This window comes from Xenopus laevis, chromosome 1S (genome assembly GCF_017654675.1).
Source record: "Xenopus laevis strain J_2021 chromosome 1S, Xenopus_laevis_v10.1, whole genome shotgun sequence".
NCBI lineage: Eukaryota > Metazoa > Chordata > Amphibia > Anura > Pipidae > Xenopus > Xenopus laevis.
The window spans coordinates 31,683,716-31,706,488 of NC_054372.1; the positions used below are offsets into that span (position 1 = coordinate 31,683,716).

The 22,773-nt window shown below is 38.7% G+C and overlaps 2 protein-coding genes across 2 annotated transcripts in view; one reads left to right on the forward strand and one right to left on the reverse strand.

Annotated features, from left to right (window-relative positions):
- The window catches only part of LOC108706607 (myotubularin-related protein 7-like), a 33,183-nt gene extending 31,170 nt beyond the window's left edge, over positions 1-2,013 (reverse strand). Inside the window, exon 1 of the mRNA XM_041579496.1 lies at positions 1,843-2,013. Coding sequence (XP_041435430.1) covers positions 1,843-1,866 — 24 coding nt within the window. The 5' untranslated portion in view covers positions 1,867-2,013. The remainder of the gene's footprint in view (positions 1-1,842) is intronic.
- A 78-nt stretch (positions 2,014-2,091) lies between these two features.
- slc7a2.1.S (solute carrier family 7 (cationic amino acid transporter, y+ system), member 2, gene 1 S homeolog) overlaps positions 2,092-22,773 on the forward strand; it is an 81,950-nt gene continuing 61,268 nt past the window's right edge. Inside the window, exon 1 of the mRNA XM_041579494.1 lies at positions 2,092-2,215. The gene's annotated coding sequence lies outside the window, so the exon portion shown is untranslated. The remainder of the gene's footprint in view (positions 2,216-22,773) is intronic.

Genomic DNA, 22,773 nt, shown 5'->3' on the forward strand with positions numbered 1-22,773 from the left:
CATGTGGGCTGAAACTGGGCCTGCTGGAAAACAAGAACAAGATTCAGCCCCTTACCTTGCCTGCACCTGGATCAATTGCATCAGGCAGATCGTAGGAACAGGCACGGAACCGATTCCAGCACAGGGGCTGATTCTAGGCATGCATTTTTCGGGCAAAAAAGTGTGTCGAACTGTGTGACAATAGCCTTAAAGGAGAACTAAACCCTAAAAATATATATGGCTTAAAAGGCCCTATTTTAAATACTGCACAAGTCTAAAGTTCCACCTTCTCAATAGCAGCAATGATCCAGGACTGCAAACTTGTCACAGGGGGTTACCATTTTTGGTCTGCACATGCTCAATGGGCTTCTGAGCAGCTGTTGAGAAGCTAAGCTTAGGGGTTGTCGCAAATTATCCAGCAGAAAATGAGGTTGGTCTGTAATATAAGTTGATGCTACAGGGCTGATTATTACATTTTGATGCTAATTGCACTGGTTTATGTGCTGCCATGTAGTAATTATCTGTATTAATTACTAATTAGCCTTATATTGTGACATTTCTATTCTATGTGTACTGTATATTGTGAGTGGGTCCCTAAGCTCAGTAAGTGACAGCAGCACAGAGCATGTGCAGTGAATCAGCAGAAAAGAAGATGGGGAGCTACTGGGGCATCTTTGGAGACACAGATCTTTACTGCTAAAGGGCTGTGGTTGCCTTGGGCTGTTACAGAAGCCCAAAACATAATGTACATCTACTTCTTTAGTTAAGCTTTAGTTCCCCTTTAACCTAGGGCCCACTGGGCATGCTAAATGTTCTATATAGTAAATAAAAAACAGGCTTATGGGAACTGTCCAAGACTGGTGCCCACTGCCCAGCCCATGAGGGTCTGACCCACCTAAGCATCCTTTGGTATATGGGCCAGTCTGGGTAGGAGACAAAAAAATAATCCCAGGTTTGTTCAGTTATGGCCAAATAATGTGCATATACTCAGCCCTACCTCTGTAATGTGCAATTAGCCTAGGGCAGCTGTCCCCAACCTTTTTTGGCCCAGGGATCGGTGTTAATGAAAATTTTTATGCAAGGATCGGGTTGAGAGGAGTCGGGCAGGGGGTCGGGAGGGTCAGATGGCTAAACACAATGGCAGAGTGGGATTTAGCCACTGATCCCCAATATAATGTAATACAATGTAATATGTGTGCAACTGGCCAGCAAATATACACACGTCCTGCCATGTTTGTTTGTATTGATACAAGTGTGGGATAAATAGACACAGGGGGGCACATTGACAGAAGAGGGGGGCCGGCTAATTATTAACATGGCTAATGACAAAGAAGCTTGGGATCCCTCTTGTGAGGCAGAAGGAATCACAAAATCCAAGGCTGGACAATCTGCAGCCCACAAGCTTTATTCATGATCCCACTGACAGAGAGAGCTGCAGTTGAACTAGAGCTGTACGGCTGCAGGCAGGACATCCCTGATGTGTTTAATGGGAGCATCTCACAACTGTTACACAATCTGCCGTTTTGTTCTACATTCCTTTGGGAACCCCTGATGCTGAGAGTTCAGGGCACAGGCCCATATTGAACGCACAGCCTGGCGGCCCTAAGGATGCTGGGATACAGGACTGATCCATCTCTCACCCTGTGTCTCGGGGAGGGCCTGTATCTGTCCGTACAACTACACATTTTGTACAGCTCAAGCCTCCGCGTATCCTCATCATTAAAACCCCCAAACAATCCATATGTATCGAGAGAGCAGCCCATATGGCAGCGGCCCGTGATGGAGCCGAATCGGTATGTACTTGCTGAAGCCCCTCCTCCACTACATGGGAAGCTGCAGCGCACTAGCCCCGGTGCCACTAACCTTTGGTAGCCTGATGTGCTCCATAGCGGGGAGGGGGGAGAAATCCACGTCTGACGCTGTACAAACGATCCGGTGATGGGGATGTCGCGCACCGCTATGTCAGTGACACACTGGAAGCCATTTGCTCCCCCTTCCCCGGTGATGCGAATGTGTCATTCCATGTGTCAGGCTGCTCGTCCCCGGCTCCGCCCCCTCCAGGTGCTCCCGCTATAAAAACCCAGAGTCTGCTCTACTGATCCTCCTTGTGGAATAGGAACTCGTCTGACTAAAGAACTGTCAATGTGCAAGTGACCAGAACTGAATTTAAAAAGAGGGTGTGATGTGATTGTCAGTCATTGCTGTGGCCACTTTGAAGGGCTGCTTCACCTTCAAGGTAACTTTAAATATGTTATAGAATGGCCAATTCTCAGCAACTTTCCAATTGGTCTTCATTATCTATTTTTTATAGTCATTCGCCTTTTTCTTCTGACTCTTTGCAGCTTTTAAATGGGCATCGCTGACTCCATCTAAAAAACAAATGCTGTGTAAACAGGCGCGGATTTGTGGAAAGGCCACCTAGGCCCGGGGCTCGGTCAGCAGGATTTTAGGGGACGGCATGCTGCCCAACCACACCCACATTGGTTCAAAAACAACATACAATAATTTTGTAAATTTCGGGTGTTAAGATTAGAACTGTTGGGCAGTAATTCTACTAATGTGAATGGACAGGGGGTGTGGCTTTGGGCAGAACCAGGGGTGGGACTTTAGGTGGGATTGGGGGGTGGGGCTTTGGGCGGGGCTAAGGCCGGTATTTTTTTCTAGAAAAGGTGGCAACCCTACCATAGACGCACAGATAATATCGTACAAAACTATTTTCGTACGATATTCAGTGTGTGTATGGTGGGAAAAGAGCCGACCGATATCTTTTATCTATATATTTTGATCGGGTGCCTTTTAAAGGAACCCAGACATTGGCGATTGTTAGTGTTGAATCGTCAGATACAGGTAGAATTCTATTGTTTCTACCTGTATATTTTTCAATTCAGATCTACACGTTCTACATGTCCACCTTAAGGCTGCAAATTTATTGTTATTGCTACTTTTTATTACTGATCCTTGTATTCATGCCTCTTCTATTCATATTCCAGTCTCGTATTCACATCAGTGCATGGTTGCTAGGGCAATTTGGTCCCTAGCTACCAGAATGCTTAAAATGCAAATTGAAGTGCTGCTGAATAAAAAGCTAAATTACTCAGAAACCTTAAATAATAAAAAATGAAAACCAATTGCAAATTGTCCCAGAATATCACTCTCTACTTCATGCTAAAAGTTATCTCAAAGGTGACCAACCCCTTTAAGAGGTATGGGGTCCAGACTTTGGGCCCCTGCAACCTCCCCCAAAAAAGGGGGAAACGGCGATATTGTAATATATTTTATAGTAAAAAAATAATCTTTAGTATGAATCAAATACCTTGTTCTCTTTATAGAGGAAAGAGCAAATCAAAGTAAACATATATATTTCATTTGCTCTATCTAGTGCAATGAATTTTCCAGGCTGGCTGCTGAAGTGGAGTAAAATGGGACCTTGCTCAGCCGGACTCCTCTCTTGTGTCCTTGTCAGCATGGCCTGCACTGCTGTGCTACTAAACTAATCACACCTCCCATTTTATTAAGAGATATTTATAGCATTTGTTTAAGGAACTAAAGTAAGGGTAAGACTACATGGACATTTTCTGCGCGATGCGACAAGTCGCATGCGACAGAAATAAGGTAAGAGATAGAAATGTCGGATGAAACACCCTCCTCTCCAATTCACATAGTTTATTATCTGAGGTATACAGAAAAATAAGCTGATATCGTAACCATATGTCATCTGAATTTATATGTTAAATGTTCCCAAGGCCTTCAGCACTTGTACATATATCTGTTTCCCAAAGACAAATGAGCTGCACATTGTGCCAAGATTTGTTTTGACTATTTGAGAAATAATAAATGAAAATTTTTCCCCAGTTGACTATATGGCTTGACAACCAGAACTGCTGCATAATGAGAATGTCCATTTTTATTTTTATTTTTTAATATCTACTCAAATATCCTTTTTCTTTTTCTGGCTTAGTGAGTAGTTCTGCCCTTCATACTGTGATTGTAGATTTTGGCACAGCCCGTGAGAACTGGTTCTTTTATAGGCTATTTAGGCATGAAACTGCTAATGGAACAGATGTTCAGGATAATTTTGGGCTATTTTTATGCTTCTTCTTTAAGATTTTTATCACTAATTTTAATTTAGAATAGATATTTTGGGAAACAGGAACAGCACATTCCATGTATATTACAGTAATTCATTGCATGGAGAGGCACCCCACTTGATCTCTTGCTGTAAAAATAGAATGGGGGGTCATATGCATGGGATTAAGCAGATTCAGGCTTGTTATAATAAGTATTTATAAAGTGCTAATAAAGTTCTGTAGTTGTACAGTAGAATGGTGCATCCATCAAATTGCATACATATAATGACCACTACAGGAGGAAAAGTGGGCTGTGCTCATTAGAGCCTAGAGTGGCAGCTTTAGGGGGTGGCACTTATGCCTATATGGGGAAAAAAAAGCATTTCCAAAAAAAATAAATTAGCTTATCTTGCAGGCATCCACTTGCCTCTAAATCAGAGGTCCACAATCTTTTTTTACCCTTGAGTCACATTCAAAAAAAGTTAGGGGTAACATAAGCATGAAAAAAAGATCCTGGGGGTTCCAAAGAAAGGCTGTGATTGGCTACTTGGTAGCCCCTATATAGACTGACAGCCTAAAGGAGGCTCTATTTAGCAGTACACTTGGTTTTTATGCAGCCAAAACTTGACTACAAGCCAGGAATTAAATAATAAGCACCTGCTTTGGGAGCAGTAGCCAAGGGGTCAGAGAGCAAGATGTTACTCACAAGCCATTGGTTGGGGTTACTGGTTAAATGAGTTACTGGTTAAATGAGCTTCAACATTCTTTTTCTTCAGCAGTGGAGTTATGGCCCCAACGGTGCTCTCTGGAACATTCAGAAGCGTAGAAATACATCTGTAACCAATGCCATCAGTTTTGCAACAATAAGGTTGTGAAGGACTTGAGAGAGCTCTTTGCTTTACCCATCATGAGATGCTTCTTATTTGCTACCTTGGTAATGAGAAACCTTTTTATAGGCCATTAATTTGGAGTCAACCAGCTGATATTCATTTGCACTTATAGGGGGCAGGATTCCTTTCTAAATACTAACATATTTCAGCAGGTTTCTTGGCTTTCCATGCCTTTTTGCACCACCTTTTCTTCATGTGTTCTAAACGTATTCCTTGTGTCATTCCACTTTATTACACAACTTTTGTAGAAATTATATTTCTACATGACAAATAATTTACTAGTAGGAGTAATAGAAAACCAACAGACCCAACAGTCATGACATGCATGCTGCTGATTATGTGTAATTGAATCATTAATTGAGGCTTGTTCAAAAAAATAATAGCTTGTTCCAAATAATAGCAGCGTGGGTTTAGTTAGTGAGGTCATTCATTCTGTGAAAAACAGGTGTCAATTACAGCCCTTATTTAAGGAAGGCAGCAAATATTGTGTATGCTGGTTATAGTTAATTTCTCTCTGAAAATCTGAGTAAAATCTGTCTTTCCGGACATTGTTCCGAAGAACAGCATACTTTGATTTGAGTGGGGAAAATATATAATGAATTGCAGAAAATGATAGGCTGCTCAAATAAAATGATCTAAAATGCTTTAAAATGGCAACCAAAACCTTAAAGACATGGTGCAAAAAGGAAAACTTCCATTTAAGTGGATAGAATAGCCAAAATGGCAAAGACTCAGCCAATGATCAGCTTCAGGAAGATCAAAGAAGGTACCTGTGAGTAGTGTTACAATTAGAAGACGTCTATGTGAAGCCAAGCTATTGACCAGCAGCCCCTGCAAAGTCCCATTGTTGAAAAAATGACGTGCTGTAGAGGTTATTTGTCAAAGAACACATTGACTGGCCTAAAAAGAATTGGCGCAACATTTTGTGGACTGATGAAAGCAAGATTGTTCTTTTTGGGTCTAGGGGCCACAGACAAGTTTGTTAGATGACCCCCAAACATTGAATTCAAGCCACAGTGCAGTGTGAAGACAGTGAAATATGATGACACAAGCATCATGGTATGAGGATGTTTCTCATACTATGGTGTTGGGCCTATTTATCTCATACCAGGGATCATGGATCAATAAATCAAAATAATTGAAGAGGTCATGTTGCCTTAGAGGAAATGCCCTTGAACTCTGTGTTTCAACAAGACCCCAAAACACATCAGTAAACGAGCAATATCATGGTTCCAGACCCAATAAGATTGACGTAATAGAGTGGCCATCCCAATCCCCAGACTTTAATCCAATTGAAAACTTGTGGGATGACATCAAAAATGCTGTTTCTGAGGCAAAACGAAGAAATGCAGAAGAATTGTGGAATGTAACAGGTGCCAGAAGTTGGTGGACTCCATGAAACACAGATGTGCAGCAGTTCTCAGAAACACGGATTATACAACTAAATATTAGTTCTGTGATTCAAAGGAAAGCAAAATCTTGAAACATTTTCCAGTTTATACAGTGAATGTCTGAGTTTGTAAAGAAGAATGCAGCTGCTATTTTTTGGAACAGACTAATATTCACACTTCTTTACTTTCTGTAAAGGAATAACACAAAATAGAATCGTATGTGCAGTGTTCCCAATGCATTTGTATGTATGGAAAATAAAAGCTATTATATGAATTTATACACTATACATTACAATATACAATATACATTTCTTTCTAAAATTTTATACTATTTATGCACCAAATGAGCTTATGTCAAAAAAGGGGTATATTTTCCCTTTAAAGTCTCCCTTTCTTTTTCACACTGTTAGTTTTATGCCTATTGTAGCCATCTTTTCACAATAAGGGGCAGATGTATCAAAGGTCAAATTTCGAAGTACAAAAAACTTTGAAATTTGACCATCGAATTGAAAAACTTCAAATATCGAATTCAAAGTTTTTTTCACCGAATTTGGCAATCCTACGATCAAATAAAAATCGGTCGACTCGAACGATTCAAATGGTTTTAGAGTACGATCAAAGGATTTTTATTCGATGTGTAAAGACTTAGAAAAAGTTTGTAAAAGGAACCTATAGGCTAACATAGCAATTCGGCAGGTTTAATTTGGCGAAGTATTGAAGTGGAAGTTTTTTTTTTTTTTAAAGAGACAGTACTTCGATTATCGAATGGTCGAATATTCAAAGATTTTTACTTCAAATCAAAGTAAATTCTAAGTCGTAGTATCCTATTCAATGGTCGAAGTATCCAAAAAATTACTTCGAAATTCAAACTTTTTGTACTTTGAAAATTCACTCGAACCTTAGTAATTCTGCCCCTAACTGTCCTCCTGCGATTGTCAACCCTTAACATTTCAGTATTGTTTGGACTATGCTAAATGTCCTCATTTGTTGACAAAGAAGTAGATTGATTAAAATTAGACATCTTAAGAAGAACTGTAAAAAAAAAAAAAAAAAAAAAACTATTAGATATCTGTCAAGGAGTCATATTTAGACTATACTTTTACAAACCGGTATAGGGCTTTTTTTTTGGTTCAGCTGGCTTTGCGAGTCTTAAAATGCTGTGGTTATTCTAGATCTGCATGGTCTAGCTTTGGATGAAAATAACTTGGGTTCGGAAATGTCTCCAGTATGCATTGTACTTTTCTCTTAATTTCTCAGCACTGAGGAGTGCAATTTGGCCTTGAAATGCCTTACAAAGCTCACTTGAGACTGTTGCAAGCAGCTGCAAAATATCTTTCAAGAACATTCCAGCATTCCCCATTAAAAGATCTTCACAATTCACATTGTTAGGAGCACTTATATGGTAAATTTGATTAATGCTTTAACGGGGTTGTTCCTCTTCCAACACTTTTTTTTTTTCAGTTCAGCTGCTTTCAGTTCACCAGAAATAAAGACTTTTTCCAATTTCTTTCTGAATCAGTTCTGGGAAGGGGTGTCTGGCTCTGTAAACTGTTCTAAACGTATATATTAAGTCGATACATTTGTTATTTGTATCCCTGCTGATCAGAATCCCTGGGTTTCATTAAAGGCAGCTGTTAGAATTCTTACAATAGTTGCTGATATTCCAGAGATGCAGCTGAGGAATTTATCAAATTAATGTAGCAATTGTTACAATTAAACATAATCATTTGGATTCTTCATAGGAATTACTAAACTGCCAGACTGAAACACCAGAGACAGGAACAATTAACTTTAAGCTTCAACTTTGGAAAAAGGTTAAACAAAATAGTAAAGTGTTTAAAAAAAAAAAAGTCTTTTTATTTCTGGTGAATAATCTGAAAACATCTGAACTGAAAAAATGTGTGCTTATATTTTTTTTCTCTGTAATAATAAAACCAAGAAAAGAAAATTTGATCCAAACTAAGATATAATGAATCCTTACTGGAAGCAAAACCAGCCTATTGGGTTCAGTTAATGTTTATATGATTTTATAGTAGACTTATAGTATGAAGATCCAAATGACAGACAATGACAAACCACAGGTCTCAAGCATTATACATAATAGGTCCCATATCCGTACTATTTTTAGAACATATACATAAAATCAAAGTATCCAAAACTAAGTTATGCAGAAAAAAATGACTGGGCAATTTTTTGCACCCAGAGCTGTTATTGGGTAAGAAAGTTATTTTCCTTTCATGCTCTGTTCCTTTACTATAAAGACCCCCCCCCCCCCCCCAGTATTATAGAAGAAAGTTAAAAGGCTCATTTCAGACTGCAGGAGCTGCTGCCTCTTTTACCCCAGAATCGAGACCAAAATGCAGAAAATATATACATTTTAAGGAATACAAGAGGCCACTAGGGGGGAGCCACATCAATCCTTTTTCCAGGTGTAAGAATTTTTTCTTATACCTCAGTGTATGCAACTGTTTTGTGGTAGTGAACGAAAAAATATTATTAACATTCATGTTTGACTTGGAAAAAGCAATTCTGGACTATGTTACACTATCCTTTTTAACTCAGACAAAAGTGGAGCTTGCAATCTATTCAAATGGACAGTTCCAGTTTTTTTTAACCCATAACAACCTGTCAGCAAGTAACATGTACTGGTCAGTTGTGTGAAAGTATGTGTGAAAGTAAACATCTTGCCATGGGTGAAAAACACACACACACACACACACACACACACACACACACACACACACACACACACACACACACCTCAGAATCTCAGAAACATTCACAGTTCACAGACATTTACAATAGGTGTCACAGCTGCTGGAGAAATACATCATTCATAGTAAGTTAGGTTGAAAAAAGACACAAATCCATCGAGTTCAACCTTTTAACTCTATTTTAATCTGCCTTACTGCTAGTTCAACAGAATTAACATGTCTAGGCTACGCTCCTGGCCTGATTCCCACCAAGTACTCCATACTTTGTAAAATTTACAGGCAATTCCTCTGTCTTGCTTCATATGTGAGTTTAAGATAAGGTATTACCAAATTTACTAGATTAGTCCTGGAGTCCCTGTGTGGGAGGAGTGGGCCCCATCCAGCAAATTATTATATAATTTTTGACGTAAAATAGTATAGCACGGAACCTCAGCCTTGAATGGGCGGTAGGTACTAGGTGGTCTACTACGCCCAAGAGATACGCCATGGGGGAAAGAACTTGACCGAAATCTAGGGTTGCTAGGGAGGCCATTACTTCAGACCAGAAGGCAGCTATTACTAGATAGGATCAGATAATATGTAAAAAGTTAGCCACGGGGGTTCCACACCTGGGACAGGTATCAGCATCACTTTCAGCTTTAGGGGAGTTGTATAGAGCTGATGAAAGGCTTTGGGGTAGATTTACTAAGGCTCGAATGGCAAATTTTAAATTTAGAATTTTTTTTAAGTCAAAACTCACAAATTCGAATTTAAAACCACCTACTCGAATTTGAATGTGAGATTTATCACGCCTTGACGCTGGAAACATTTCTAATTTGACTATTCTCCAGCTAAAACCTGCCGAGTTCATGTAGAAGTCAATGGCAGAGGTCTCTTGAACTATTTGAAGATGTTAATAGTAGCGATGAGCCAAATTCTTACCAAGTTTTGCTTCGAAAATGACACCCTATAGACTGTAATGGGAGAAAAAAAATGTTGTGCGTCAAAAAAAATTTTGCTCGTCAAAAAAAATTTTTTTGCGGTGGAAAACGTGGTTTGAATCCAATTAGAGTTTTCAGGTCGAGACTATTTTGATCAAATTTTTTTCATAAATAACATACCATTCCAATAACCCCCTTTATGTTGAATGAATCTTATCATGCACAGCTATAAGACTGCTATAGTCTTTGTAGCCTCATTCCAGTCATCCTGGTGAAGGTCAGGGATATGTACTTGCCAACATGCCTGTGCTGTAAGGAAAGAGTTTCTTCCACTGCCTGGGTGGTTAGGGCAGGAGAGAGTGTTCCAAATGGAGACCAAAATATATGACAAATCTGAAAATAGTGGTTAGTTCTGGGAATGACACTTAGAGGCACATATAAAGATAAGAATTTACACCCACTTTCTATTGATTCCTCTGAGATTTTTTAGATGTGTATTCATGAAATGGTGCTCTAACTTTCACCCATTGTTAATTACATTTTTAAACATCGATTAAGAATGAATAGAAAGTGAGTTTGTTTGCTGTAAACTCCAATCTCACATTTTAATAAATCTGCCCTTAGACTGGAGTCCCACATACAGTATGTGAGGTCATTAATAGAAAGATAAGTGTTAAAAACAACAATAACATTACATTTGTAGCCTTACTGAGCTTTTGATTTTTAGATGGGTTCAGTGGCCCCCATTCGATAGCTAAAAAGAGTCAGAAGAAGGCAAAACTACAAAAAAAGACCATTTGAAAAGTTGCTTAGTTTTGACCATTCTATAACATACTAAAAGTTAACTTAAAGGTGAACCACCGCTTTAAATTAAAGGGAAGCTGTCATAAGATGAAAAATCTGCAAAAATGTTTTTATAGCTTTTTCATTTATCTAAATGAATCAGACATAGTTTATTCTTACAGCTGTTGATGGAACACCCAAACATCTTTCTAGCTGCAACTAGGGTTGCCACCTTTACTGAAAAATATTACCGGCCAGTGGGGGGCAGGCACCAAAAGGGGGCGGTCTGTGATGCAAAAAAGGGGGCGGAGCGACTTGGTGTGCAGTAAAAGGGGCAGAGCAAGATTGCAGAGATGTCCACAGCGCTGGAAAAAAGGTAACTTTTGTGCGATTTTTGGGGCAGGCCAGGGGCTTTTTTTTAAAGGGTATTACAAATTATTGGCAACTGCATTACAGGTAAATTTGTAATACCGGCCCCGGCCTTGGCAGGTGTTTTACCGGCTAGGCCGGTAAAATACCGGCCGGGTGGCAACTCTATCTGCAAACAATAAACTGATGTTGTAAATGGCTGAAGGATCTCACCTAATTTAATTGGCTGATTTCAGCATGAGTCAACAATTTGCAATGCACACCCAACAAACAGCATGGCTGAGTTGTTTGCAGCAGGATAAAATGTTAGGTTGAGAATGATGATTAACAGCAACAAACCCATTTGTGAATTATGCATGCTTTTAGTGAATTTTGTAACATCCAAGGTTCCCCTTAAAAATGACATAGCAAAATATGTCGGTGTTGCACGTTGCTGGTCTGCCAGAATAATCCAGTGCAAATAGCTGCGAGACATAAATTATCTTGACTATAAACAAAATCTCTACAGTGGGATAGAAAGCTAGCCATCTGTTAGCTGTGTTTAGGGGAAGGGACTTTTCTAGTACATTTGCGGATCAACTGTGCACAACTGTGGTCTGTGTGTAAAGTGAGAGTGAGAATAGATCAGAAATAAATTCTAGGGAAATATGGTTATACTTCCCCATGTGTTTTGGTTACAGTGCACCTTATTTCAAAGTATTTGTCCCTACAGCTGCCGGGCATGCAAATGGGTGCAAACTGTATAAGGTTTTGGGGGGGGGGGCACATTGGCGTCTATATACACACTCATTATTATCTCACCATTTACCAGGCCAATGTAGGGGCACATGCAGGTTCAAATAACATTGGAAGCCTGATATTTAAAGGGGAACTATCGAGAAAATTAAAATTTAATATAAGCTTCATCATACTGAAACAAGAAACTTTCCATATACAATCAATTAAATATTCTTCATTGTTTCTGAAAGCTTATCGTCACTATCCCTCTCTCAGCATCTGTTTCTGTTCATTCTGTCTTCATGCAGCAGTTGGATGTCAGATATTCATTGACAGTTAGATCCAATATATCTTATAGGGGGGCTTCTTTTCCTAGCAGATGAATTAGAGCTCACTCAAATAACTGATTCCAGTACAAACAAAATCTAACAAAATAACTGCCTTTTGCACAAATCCTGCATGTAGAGAGACATGATGTCTGGTGATTTTAATAGAGTGAGCTCTAATACATCTTCTAGGCAAAAGGAGCCCCCCTATAAGATATTTTGGATCTAAAGGTCAATGAATATCTGACACCCAACTGCTGCATGAAGACAGAATAAAGAGAAACAGATGCTGAGAGAGGGATAGTGAAGATTAACTTAATTATTTCTGAAACAATACAACATTTTTAGTTGAATATATTTAGAAAATCTCATATTTCAGTATGCTAAAGCTTGTATTAAAATTTCAGTGTTCATATCACTTAAGCTAGTAAATTATTAATTAATGAACCATCTAATTATTCCATATATACACATAATTAGGGACCACCACATTGCTTGCCGCAGCTGACCTATTTTCTGTTTCTCAAACTGCCTTAGATTGTTCCACTGAAATGTTCAGTTAAAATTGCAGTATTTAAAAATTATAGTTATTACTGCAGAGGTCCCCAACCTTTTTTTACCCATGAGCAACATTCAAATGTAAAATGAACTTGTAAACTTGAGCAACACAAGAAAGCATATAGTTTCTGAGTGCCAAATATGGGCTGCTATTGGTAGCCCCTATGAGGAGTGGCAGCCTGGAAGAAGCTCTGTTTGACAGTACACCTTTTATTTTATGCAACTGAAGCTTGTCTTCAAGCCAAGCCAAGAATCGAAAAATAAGCACCTGCATTGAGACCACTGGGAGCAACATCCAAAGGGTTGGTGAGCTCATGAGCAACTGGCATTCCAAAATTGGAAGTGTTAAAGGGGTTGTTCACCTTTGAGTTACCTTTAGTATGATGTAGAAGGTGATATTCTGAGAAAATTTGCAGTTGGTTTTCATTTTTTATTATTCATGGTTTTTGAGTTATTTAGCTTTTTATGCAGCAGCTCTCCAGTGTGCGGTTTTAGCAGTCTGGTTGCTAGGGTCCAAATAACCCTAGCAACCATGTATTGATCTGAATAAGAAACTGGAATAAGAGAGAGCTTCAACAGAAAGAAGAGTACTAAAATGTTGCAAATTGCAATAACAATAAATGTGTAGCCTTACAGAGCAATTGTTTTTAGTGACCAAGCTGGAAAGAGTCAGAAGAAGAAGGCAAATAATGAAAAAAATTTACAAAAAAAAAGACCAATTGAAAAGTTACTTAGAACTGGCCATTCTATAACATACTAGTTAACTTAAAAGGTAAGTCTGCTACTACAATTCTCATGCTTTTTATTAGTACTAATGGTGGTCTAAATCTAAAAGGTTCAAGCAACACACATTCAATATATACAACCTAAACTATTAAAAGGTTTGAAAAAGTAAAATAATAATCTGTCATATTTTCAAGCTTTAAACAGAAAAATCACCGCACTCACATGCCAACAGAGGGTGTATGAAATAACTGTTCATAGAACATATTTTAATTTATTAAAACATGATTTTTCCTTGGATGCAAGGAGGGAAATAATTCTCCATGAGAATGGGAGCTTTGTTTCCATCAAACACCTGCCAAAATAAAGGTTTAGCATGTCCAATAATCATTGTCAGGGCTGTGGGATAGTACTTAGAGTTTTGTTTATCACTGGCTGAGCTTTCAAAGTAGCAACTTCCTTTTAATATATAACATGCCTTATGGAAATAGTAGTATTTCAGCAGTGACATAAAGTTTATTGGATTAACAGAAAATATGCAATATGCATCATAACAAAATTAGACAGGTGCATAAACTTGGGCACCCCAACAGAGATATTAAATCAATACTTAGTTGAGCCTCTTTTTGCAAATGTAACAGCCTCTAGACGCCTCCTATAGCCTTTGATGGTGGTATTTATGACCATTTGTCCATACAAAATCTTTCCAGTTCAGGTAAATTTGATGGCTGCCGAGCATGGACAGCCTGCTTCAAATCATTCCATAGATTTTCCATGATATTCAAGTCGGGGGACTGTGACATTCCAGAATATTGTACTTCTCCCTCTGCATAAATGTCTTTGTAGATTTCAAAGTGTGTTTAGGGTCATTGACTTGTTGGAACCCCTGCTTAATTTCAATTTTGTGACTGATGCTTGAACATTATCCTGAAGATTTTGTTGGTATCGGGTTGAATTCATCCGACCCTCGACTTTAACAAGGGCCCCAGTCCCTGAACTAGCCACACAGCCCCACAGCATGATGGAACCTCCACCAAATTTGACAGTAGGTAGCAGGTGTTTTTCTTGGAATGCGGTGTTCTTCTTCCGCCATGCAAAACACTTTTTGTTATGACCAAATAACTAAATTTCTCATCAGTCCAAAGCACTTTGTTCCAAAATGACTGTGGCTTGTCTAAATGAGCTTTTGCATAAAACAAGCGACTCTGTTTGTGGCGTGCGTGCAGAAAGCGCTTCTTTCTCATCACCCTGCCATACAGATGTTCTTTGTGCAAATTGTGCTGAATTGTAGAACGATGTACAGATACACCATCTGCAGCAAGATGTTCTTGCAGGTCTTTGGAGGTGATCTTTGGGTTGTCTGTAACCATTCTCACAATCCTCCGCATATGCCCCTCCTGTATTTTTCTTGGCCTGCCAGACCTGGGTTTTACACCTTCAATTTCCTGATTACATTACTTACCATGATACTGAACAATCTTTATTTTCAAATCTTTTGAGTTTTGCTTTGAGGATCCCATGCCGTCACTCTTCAGAGGAAAGTCAAACAGAAGCATAACTTGCAATTGTCCACCTTAAATACCTTTTCTCCTGATTGGACCCACTTGCCTATGAAGTTCAAGGCTTAACGAGCTAATCCAACCAATTGGGTTTGCCATTAATCAGCATTGAGCAGTTACATGCATTCAAATTAGCAAAAATTTTAAATTTTTGCACAGCCAGTTTTTCACATTTGATTTAATGTCATACAACCAAATACTGCTTTACTAAAAATCTTTGTTCAGAAAACACCCCAGTACTCAGATGTTCCTGGGAAATGAAAGACATACCACTGTTATCTTTTTTGTTGAGAGAGGAGTAAATTATTATGCAGGCTGAGAGGGGTTCCCAAACTTTTTCATATGACTGTATTTGCAAGAATGGGATGTACAATTGGTAAGTGTGGCTGCAGGGACTTCAGTTAATCCATTTAGGCACTTACTGGGTTTCACTCTTTGCCTGGACATTTACAAGATAACCGACATGGAAATATTTATAAAGGTATGGGATCCGTTGCCTGGAAACTTGTTTTCAGAAATCTCTGAATTACAGAAATGCCATCTACCATAGACTCCATTTTAATCAATTCAAATTGTTAAAAAATTATTTCCGTTTTCTCAGTAATAATAAAACAAAACCTTGTACTTGACCCTAGCTAAGATATAATTAATCCTTATTGGAGACAAAACAATCCTATTGGGTTAAATTCACCCTAAAATTATTTTTGTTGTTGTATGGAGATCCAAATTATGGAAAGATCCCTTATCCGGAAAACTCCATGTCCCAAACATTGTTGGAGAGGTATTCAACATTTTAAACACTATGTAAAACGTACGCAGGGAAAAGGGGGCAGTTATGTTTCGTCAACCAAACAGTGCTGTTATAGACAAGTATATACAGTATAACCCCCTCGGTCTCTTGGACTGAAGATGAGGCGAATATGACATCACATTTGCAGTACAGTATCAGCAAAATGGTGTGATATCCCCCAGAGTTATTATACTTCCAATGTCACTCTTCATTGTCCGAGCACCAATAAACTTCTCAGTCACCTCTAGCAGGGAAAACAACATGAGCTGATTGGACATGAGCAATAAGTGTTTTTTCCGATCTACTGGATAACATGGGGAAATTCTTGTTTTTGGAACTTTGTACTAGCAAAGCGAGTTGCCACTGTTGGGGATGTTAATAAGTAGGAATGAAAATCTGGGTTTGGGATATTAATTCTAAGATGCCTATTTACTAAAAGCTGACTTTTTCTTATTATGTTGTTTTCTACCAAACTCCAAAATCCCCTTAATTCATTATACTAGAAAAAATTGGTGCAAGAAAAAGTTGCAACGTATCGTGCCACTTTTTTGGTTTGACTCTCAAATCGTACAATTTATCAGATTATCGAACGAAAACCAGAGCAAACAGTCCGTAACTATTGAGAATCCTGAAGGTAAAAAACATGTTCCAGTCTGCCATTGACTTCTACATGATTTCATCAGGTTTAAGCTGGAGTATTTCGGATTCAAATATTAAGCAGTTCACAGCATAATAAATCTTGAAAAAATTTGAACAATTCGAGTTTTTTCCCTTTAAATACTCAACCAAAAATAAACAGGCCCCTAAATCTAAGTTTGCACTGGGTGGTGGGAGTCAAGTGCGAAAATGGGATGGGTAGGTGCCATATTTAACGTGAATCTAACCCAATAGGATTGTTTTGTCTCCAATAAGGATTAATTATATTTTAGCTGGGGTCAAGTACAAGGTTGTGTTTTATTATTACTGAGAAAACCGAAATCATTTTTAAGAATTTGAATGGATTAAAATGGAATCTATGGTAGATGGCATTTCTGTAATTCAGAGATTTCTGAAAACAAGTTTCCAGGCAACGGATCCCATACCTTTATAAATGTTTCCATGTCGGTTATCTTGTAAAAGTCCAGGCAAACAGTGAAACCCAGTAAGTGTCTAAATGGATTAACTGAAGTCCCTGCAGCCACACTTACCAGTTGTACATCCCATTCTTGCAAATACAGTCATATGAAAAAGTTTGGGAACCCCTCTCAGCCTGCATAATAATTTAATCCTCTCTCAACAAAAAAGATAACAGTGTTATGTCTTTCATTTCCCAGGAACATCTGAGTACTGGGGTGTTTTCTGAACAAAGATTTATAGGGATGCACCGAATCCAGAATTTGGTTCGGGATTTGGCCAGGATTCTGTCTTTTTCAGCAGGATTTGGATTCTACTGAATCCTTCTGCCTGGCTGAACCGATTCCGACTCCTAATTTGCATATGCAAATTAGGGACGGGGAGGGAAATCGCGTGACTTTTTGTCACAGAACAAGGAAGTAAAAAATGTTTTCCCCTTCGCACCGCTAATTTGCATATGTGAATTAGGATTTGGTTTGGTATTCGGAAGGATTCAGGAGTTCGGCCGAATCTAAAATTGTGGATTCGGTGCATCCCTAATGATTTTAAGAATCCCTTGTAAGCCAAAGGCTGTAGATATGTGAAAATTGAATCAATAATAATAAATCTGACCAAAAACAGCTACTTAAGGCAGCCACACTTGATGTTACTTCAGTGTAAGCATGGTTTTAGTAAAGCACATACACTCACTGCAGAATGCAGTCATAGGTGACCTCTATTTAAGACAACATATGCCCCTCATTAACAATTCAGATTCTTTGCTAATTAAGGATGACAGTCCTTCCTATTAACTGAGGGCACTTTGGAAAAACACATGACAGAGCAGCAATGATTAGGTTTCTTCTCTCTAGGGGTTGTTTAATGAGTCTTAATCATAATATAAATAGTAATTGATGAACAAGAAGAAACATATATCAGAGCAAATCAACAGCAGTGCAATATAGTGGGCAGCATCAAACCCATCAGGATCCATATTCAGAACAATACTTTGGGACATTATTGGGAACCTTCAGGGGAATACCTCTACCCCATCACTGTTACTTGGGCTCCTGCACTGGGGTACAAACCCTGCTATAGATATGTTGATCTAAACCAGTATTCTACTGGTACCCTTGCACTGCCTTTGAATTCTGTGCTGCCTTGTAGTTGTACCTCCCTCACATCACATTCTTTGCTCTAGTCTGGAGAAAAATGGAGGGGCTAAAATGTAGTAAATGGGCCAATTTCTTCAACATTTTCCAGACTGTCAGGGTAATACAATTGATGCTGTATGGCTTCCTTCCAGTAGGGGCAGTATAGAGCAACAAAGAAACTAATTTTGAGGTTGCAGCTTTTTTTTTCTTTCTTTTATTTAATATGACCAAACGTTTTAAAAGTGCTTTAAAGGGGGTTTCCACCTTTGAATTAACTTTTAGTATGATGCACACCGTGATATCTGAGACAATTTTTTTTTATTATTATTTGTGGTTTTTGAGTTATTTAGCTTTTTATTCAGCAGCTCTCCAGTTTGCAATATTGGCCATCCTGGTTGCTAGCATCCAAATTACCCTAGCAACCATGCATTGATTTGTATAAGAGTAATAAAAAGTAGCAATAACAATAAATTTTGTAGTCTTAGGGTAGTGGCAGATGGGGAGATTAGTCGCCCAGCGACAAATCTTCTCTACTTTGAGCGACAAATTTCCCCGAAATGCCTTCCCGTCTGCAAGAATACGAATCGTCTGTGGGATGGCATACAAATCGCTTCACGAGGAAACTTCGGGTGACTTTGGAAATCCAATGCGATTTGTATGCCATCCTGCCGTCAATTTGTATTCTTGCTGTCGATTAGTCAAGATTTGTCATTGGATGCCTGTCTTAAAGTGCATTTTTTTTTTTTAGATGAGGTCAGTGACCCTCATTTGAAAGCTAGAAAGAGTCAACAGAAAAAAAACTAAAAAATAAAGACCAATTGAAAAGTTGCTTAGTATTGGCCAGTTTAAAACATACTAAAAGTTAACTTAAAGGTGAACCACCCCTTTAAAGCCCCCATTCCATTAAATACATTTATTTTTCTGAGATGTTGTCAGTATATTGCAGCTAGTCTCAACTAGTTTATATCATTTAAGCTATGTACACCTTTAGCTTGACCCTGCATGCTGAACAATATGAATAAAGGTATTTAGAATTGCCATAAGCTTCACTGAAATGAAGTTTGTCAACCTTTGCGATAGTGGCTACACCTGTTACTTAACTGCCTGTGCCTGCCAAGCTACTCTGCAGTTTTCCAGTTCTGTATGTAATGGAACATGAGAAACTGTCATAGCCAAAAATGATTGCTCGTCTGCAGACACTCCCCCCACACTCCCCTCACACACCTCCCGGTCCCACTAATCACACGACTCACAGATGGGCTCACCAGTCACATGGTAGCTTCGTTTTTGCTGCCATTTTAGTGCCCGTAATTGTAAACAAATTGAAAGCGTTGATTTATAGTGTCGTAAATTGACCAGATGATCTCATCGCAAAAAAGAACTGTGGCGGGCTAACCGGTTTGACATATACAGTATATATACTGTCTATATATATAAATAAATATATATATATATATATATATATATATATATATATATATATATATATATATATATACACACACACAGAAAAAAGATCAGCAACCAAGGTAGTTAAACAAATGAATATGTAAGTATAAGTACAAATACACATGTAAACATCTTATACTGTATAGCCCCCCTTCCACCACCTGGTAGTGACATCATAAAGTGCTTTTTGACTCTATCCCCACTTCATGGTAACTTCATAGCTGCTAGTCTCAAAAAAAAAAAAATTCACAATTCTTTAGCACACAGTAGACTTGTGATTAGGGTTGCCACCTGGCCGGTGAAAATGATAGTTGGTCCCAATGTTATTAATAGGGAAAAAAGATAAATATATAGGAAGGCCGGTATTTATTTCCAGAAAAGGTGGCAACCCTACTTGTGATCCATCTGAGAGACCCCTGTTAGCTCATGTAAAGGGTACAGATGAATAAAAACATTGCCATTGTAGTCGTTCAGCATTTGAAGAACATCAAGGACAACACTTTATCTAAATTTTGTTCACACCAGTTCACTAAAGGATCTAGGCAACAGACATTACTGTTATATGGCCTGGTTTAGAAAGTACACATGTAGCATTTCTAGCCAGATTCCTTTTAGGTTTTCCTTTTAACAATAATTTGATAGATTAGAAGGTCCAACTGTCTGAATAAATCTAAATAAAATGTGCTTGTAAAATGTGCACTGGAGCCTCCTTCCTCCTGTATATTTTTTTTATCATGTGCCAATTACTGCTCTTATTTATTGTTGTATTTATTGTTTGCCCTGTTGGTATGCCTGCTTTGTACATTACTTTATTTGTAAAAATATATGGTGCTGCCCACATAGTAGCACTATATACAGAAAGCCACACATTAATACACTGGGTCTGTTTCAAGTTATCTCGACAGCTCTGTTTGTACTTGGATTGGTAGTTCTGGGCAATGTAATTTTGTATTTACCTTCTGGGCAAATAAAGCCCAGGCAGCAGAAGCATGCATTTCCCATGCTTCATTATTATTTACTCCAGCCCTGACCTGCAAAAATGACCTTACATTGTCTGACGGGGGTGTGTGTGTGTGTGTAGGGAATTTGTGTGTGTAGAAGCAGTATTGCAAGAACGCTGATAGGCAGTGGACATCTGTCAATGTTTGCCTTGTGATTCACATTCAGGGATATTTATCACAAACTATACATTAGGAATGAGCTAAAAATAACACAAATGTTCATGTTATTATACATTTTTTTTGTTTGTCCTGCTATTTGCAAGGAAAAAGAAAGATGGATGTTAATCCACTAGTTCCTTCCTTTTTGTCAGGGGGCCTATCGGCTCCCAAAGGGACAGGTACGGACCAAGGAGGAAGCCAGGAACAAGAGTCCAAGTTCGAGGTATTCGATCTTGGCAAAGTTCTTCAGGCAGGCAGCGAATGGTCAAAGTCCAGAACAAGCAGGGATCAAGATCAGGGAACAAACAGGAAATCTTCACAGGAAACACCCAGGTACAATGCAGGCAAGAATACCTATAATTGGGCAGGGTTTCAGTGTCCAGCGCGCCCTTTTATGACAAAATCCCGGCACCAGTGATGACATCATCATGCAGCGACGCTGCACCCATGTGTTCAACATGGGCGCTGCCATCTTGGATTTTCATTGCGACCGCCGGGAAGGTGAGCAGCGCCGTCGGTTGCTTCTGGCAGTCCTGACACTTTTCAAGAAAGTTGTGTTTTTCATTCTCTAAAATTGGTTGACATTGAAAGAGGCTGATTATTTTCTACACTACATTATGTAACTTTTGGGTGTTCCACTATGGGGTGTGGACAAAACTGCCCCACACACTTGTAAACACAGACAGTAAATCTTGATATGTGGCCTCCAGCCTTAAAGGGGTCGTTCAAACAACTAATTGTTTTCAGATAGATCAACAGCAATAACGACTTTTTCCAGTTACTTTCTATTTTCTATGTGTCATCGTTTTTCTAACATTGAAGTGTAAGGTGTCATTTTTCAACTTCTAAAGTAGAGTCACCGACCCTGTAAACTGTTCTAAATTGATACATTTAGTTGATGTATTTCTTATCTTTGTCCATACTGAGCAGAATCTCTGGGTTTCATTACAGGCAGCTGTTAGAATTGATACAATAGTTGCTAATACTCCAGAGATGCTGCTGAGAAATGGATCAACTCAAAATTGTAACAGCTCAGAATCTGCATCTGAATTACTGAGCTGCCAGACTCAAACACCAGAGACAGGAACATTCAACTTTAACCTTAGATTTTGGAAAAACAGTTAAAAATAAATAATGGAAAGTAAAAAAATCTTTATTTCTGGAGAACAATTTGAAAACAACTGAACTGAAAAAAGTGTTTGGAAGGTGAACAACCGCTTTAAGTTCCAGTTCCAACCATTACTATCTGATGCATCAGAGACCGTTGCCTTAGTTATACCAGAATGTGCATAATAAGGGTAGCAAATTAAAAGGCAAAAAGATTTGACCATATGGTTGCGGGTATATAAAGCTATATAGGTATATATATATACAGGTATATAAAGAAAGGAATATACTAAACAGACCAGGTCATTGTCCATGTGTATGTTACTGTTGGATGGTGATCTCAAATATGAATGACTATTGAACTGATCTACCTGAATGGGGTATCTGACATCTGCTTGAAAGTTTTCTATATTTTTATATGAATGTGAACTAAAACATCATCTTATTTTCAAACAAGTCCGAAAAGTAGATGAAGAAAACCTAGTTAAACAAATGATACAAAAAATGATGTATTTATTGAAAGAAAAGTGAAGTGAATCAGTATAACTGTTGATCAGCTCTGCACATTTGTAGACCATTCCTCCATACAGAACATCTTCAGCTCTTGGATGTTGGTGGGTTTCCTGGTGGATTAAGGTCAGGACTTTGGGGCAAAATCCCTAAGCGGCGAAAATTCGCCAGCGACGGTTTTGCACCCATCGCCACACTTCGCCAGGCGTAAATTCGCTATTGTCTCTCCCTCACACCTGTCATCCCATTGACTGAAAACATCAGACTCTGATTTCACCTTCAAATAATACGATACGCAAATTTCATAAAAAAGACCAGCAACACTGGGATTTTGCAACAATTAAAAAAAAGTAGGTGTGTGCATACAGCTAACATGGTGATTTGGTCCCTGGTGTATGTAATATATTTGTAAAGGCACCTGTGCGGCGGGGTCGTCCGCCGCGCCATCGGTGGGGACGCCAGCCGCACCTTCCTTCTTCTTAGCTGCGCCAGCGTATTTTCGCTGGCGCCGGCTC